At 50.8% G+C, this 3,812-nt stretch overlaps 1 protein-coding gene across 1 annotated transcript; it reads right to left on the bottom strand.

Moving 5' to 3' along the window:
- Nucleotides 1-1,013: 1,013 nt before the first annotated feature.
- On the bottom strand, nt 1,014-1,849 carry LOC109756541 (embryogenesis-like protein). Its single transcript, XM_020315391.3, has one exon. The coding sequence runs from the start codon at nt 1,832-1,834 to the stop codon at nt 1,364-1,366; it is 471 nt and encodes a 156-aa protein (XP_020170980.2). The 5' UTR covers nt 1,835-1,849; the 3' UTR covers nt 1,014-1,363.
- Nucleotides 1,850-3,812: the final 1,963 nt, after the last annotated feature.

Raw genomic sequence — 3,812 nt, 5'->3', positions numbered from 1 at the left:
CAATCTCCATCAGTTTCAGCTCACCACCGGCCAGCCGGACTCATTGACATGGATCTGCACTGCTAATGGCACCTACAGTGCTAGCTCGGCCTATGCTCTGCACTTCTCAGATTGTATCAAGCCACCTTTTGCCAAGATGGCCTGGAATTCTGATGCTCCACCCAAATGCCAATTCTTCACTTGGCTAGCTTGGCAAGGCCAGTGCTGAACTGCGGATAACCTTGCCCGCCATGGCTGGGACCATGACCCCAGGTGCTTGATGTGCTTAACTGCTGCTGAACCCTCACTGCATCTTTTTACGATCTGTCCTTTTGCTTCAGAGCTATGGCGTCTAGTATTGGACAAGTTGCAGCAACCGGCTAGTCTCATTCCGGCAAAACCTGATGGTACTCTGACTGTTTGGTGCGACCGTAGCTCCTTGGGTCTCACTCAAGATGCAGCCAAGTCCCGGAGATCAATCGTGGCGCTCGTTGGTGATCAATCTGGAAAGAAAGGAATGAATGTGTCCTCAGGCATCACTCATGCTCAGTCACCACTTTGTTCCTGAAACTCCAGATGGAGGCTCAGATGTGGACTGAGGCTGGCCAGATGCGTGTCCTACTGCTTGCCGGCCATCCTCGTGAGCCTGATTAAATGCGAGATTGCCTGTTTCCCCCTTTGTTTTCTTTTCTCCTTCTTTGGGAGCATTTCACTCAGGTTTAGTGCCTGGGCTTTAAAACTCTGTTCCTATCCTATCTATTTGTATTGAAAGCAGTGTAAACTGCCTTTTCTCAGAAAAGATGTCATCAAAAGCTGCCAGTTTTCCCAAGCATTACTACAGATAGCAAATGATAGTTGCAGCTTAAAACCCTCTTGTCTATCATAACAGCATTGCGCCAGTCACATTATGCTCCATTCATTCACCACGCACCTACATATCTGAAGTTAACATGTCTATCCTATCTCCCTGGCTCCTTGCTCAATTTTTTTCAAGAAGAAATTATCAAGCAAGGCATATGCAAATATGACCATCCTTTTTAACTGTTAACCTCAATTAATAATATCACAATTGGCACAGGAAAAAATTACAGGCTTCGCTCTTCTAATTTAATTCTGAGGCTCCATCAATCCAGAATGAACATAAATACCAATTTTGCTCGTGCAAATTGTATGCGACCAATTTCAATTTGCATCCGCATGGACAATTAGCTCCAAATGTAATCTCCCACAACAGGAATAAAGTGCGGCCTTAATTTTATTTCCCAATCAGAATATCCAGGAACTACTTTAGGAACATATAAGTACTAACTAAAACAAAGATCGCCAAGATTTGCTCCCAAAAGAAAAAATCTCTGACCTCGATGCGCTCGGCCTGGAGCAACCACTACTCCTCGAGCTGCTTGAGCTCGGCCTTGAGCTGCTCCATCTTGAGCCCCATGGACCGGCGGAGCGCGTCGGCGTCTGCGGGCGGGACCCGCGCGAGCAGCGCGTCGAAGGCGCCGAGGGCCTCACCGGCCGCGTCGCGCGCGCAGGCGGCCTCCTCGTTGAAGTACACCGTCTCCTTGCTGTCCATGGCAGCCTCAATCTCCTCCCGCGCTTCGGCGAACTTGCGGTTCACCTCGTCGACGTCCTTGCCGTAGTCCGTCGAGAAGGCGCGGCGTTGTGCAGGGAGGATGAGGCCCCGCGGAGAAAGCGGCAGTGGAGGTCTGGCGTTCGTCAGGGGTTGCCGAGCGGCGGTGGTGGGGCGGAGGAGATGGGCGGCGGCGCGGAGGAGGACGCGAGGGTTTCGGTGCATCCTCGCTTGCGGGGGTAGTTTCTCTTTCTCCTTCTCCTTCCCTGTCGGTATTCCGGGCATCTTCAACAATATACATCAACCCAAATTACAAGTGCCACAATTCGTATCACTCGGTTTTTCGATGACATTTTCAGTCACGTAATAGCAAATTTGGTAGGGTATATCGTAAGTTTCGTCAAAAATAAACTAAAGCACGAAAATTGTCATGCTTGGCATCTAAGGTTATCACCATCGCGTTCATTAAACTTGCTATCCAAAATGTTCGGAGTTGTCGTGTTCTCGTACTTGACACTCGGTATTTATCAGGGTCCTACATCAAAACGAACACGGCAAATGTTCGTGCAACATGTCCACGGATAGTTTTAAGAGAGTTGGCCATCCAACCCGATGCATCAAATAAAATTGGATAAAAATATTTTCATTAATATTGTACATAGCAAAAGTTAAGGGTCTTTATCCATGTAGGACGTGGGCCCCCGCGTCGCTCGTTCCGGGCGACTCGGCCGGCACCAGCGCCTCCACCGCAATAACCCATTCGCCGGCCTCTCCTCCTCGCCGCCGCCGGTCATCACCTCCAGGGCAAAGCCCCGCGCGGTCGCCGGTGGCGGCGGGATCTCTCTTTCTCCTTGCTGCTTCTCCTCCAGGTGATTGTACGGTTGATCATCACGAGATCCATTCCGCTGCCTTTGGCTACGTGTATGTCCTACTGCTGGTCAACCGTTGGATCCCTACTGGATGCGGGATTATGGCCTGCTGGTTGTGGCTCTTTGTTGATGAGCGGTGGTTCCAATCTGACGGGTCTGGCCGGCCGGAGGTCGCCGGAGCGAAACGGCCCAAGGAGCGATCTGTCTCTAGCCCGTCTGTTCAGATCCATGTGGCCAGCGCCGATGCGGCTCCCGCATGCGCTCCATCATTGGTGATGAACCGTGTGGTGGCAGGCTCCGGCTTAGCGTTGGATGGGACCCCTATTGGCCTCTGTCTGACCTATGGCGGCGGTCTCCGCATTGACGACGCTGCCGGCAACGGTGCATAACCGCGCCGGCATCGGTCGGCCTCTGGAGTTGCGGATTGTGGCGGTCATTGAAGGATCTTCACGAGGATTTTCCCTTAGATCTGATGGCTGCTATCGGTTGATCCTATTGGCATGGTTGTGGGATGCAGCTGAAGGACTTCTTTATGAGTTTTGGCGGTTCTCACTCTGGCCAGTTTGTCTTCAACGATGAGATACAATCTATAGACGGCGACTTGACGCACAGGATATGGTTGTGCAACGACGGCGGTGGGATTTCTAGCCCAATGCATGAAGTTGTTAGGATCGTGGAAAAGTGGTGGCGACAACACACAATTGACTTCGATGTGGTGGTGCTTCTCGAGTACCCGCTCTAGAGCTCCGGGTGAAAAACCTAGGTTTGACCTTAGTTGGTTATGCATGGCAATGGCAATGTTTTTGCGTCGTTACCTTGTTGAAGGCATTGCTCGGATATGCTCGGACTTATTCTTCAGGGTGAAAACCTAGAATCTGGCATTTGTTGGATCCGGTGACGATGACGCTTGAGCGTTGTTCCCTTTCTGAAGGCGTTGTTGTTGAAGAACCTCGGTGTCTTTGTGGTGTCAAAGGGTGGTTGGTATGGATATGGTCGTTGACATAGTTTGTCGATCGTTGTTTAGATCACTTTGGGTTTTTCTTTTTCTTTTTCTCGCTTAGGCATAGCTTTGGTCTTGTATGATTTTGCTCTTTGCGGCGTGTTTATTTGTGTGTGTGCATTGCTATTGGTTGTGTGCATCCTAGCCATGCAGAGGCCGGGTGTGTGCTCAATGTGTTTGTATCCACTTGATGCTTCATTCTGAGTAAATAAAAGCCACCCTTTATCGGAAAAATGTAGGACGTGGGCACATCATGCTTCCATGTCTTACTCCTTGTTGGAGCCCGTCGATGGCGACGTCGCCCGTGGAGATGAGCTCGGCAATCTACGTGCAAGGTCCAGCCTCGTGTTCGTTAGCCCGACACGAACGACGTGGAGTTGCCGACGTTGGCAGT

The sequence above is a fragment of the Aegilops tauschii genome, chromosome 1 (assembly GCF_002575655.3).
Source record: "Aegilops tauschii subsp. strangulata cultivar AL8/78 chromosome 1, Aet v6.0, whole genome shotgun sequence".
Classification (NCBI taxonomy): Eukaryota; Viridiplantae; Streptophyta; class Magnoliopsida; order Poales; family Poaceae; genus Aegilops; species Aegilops tauschii.
This window is presented reverse-complemented; position numbering and strand designations above follow the sequence as displayed.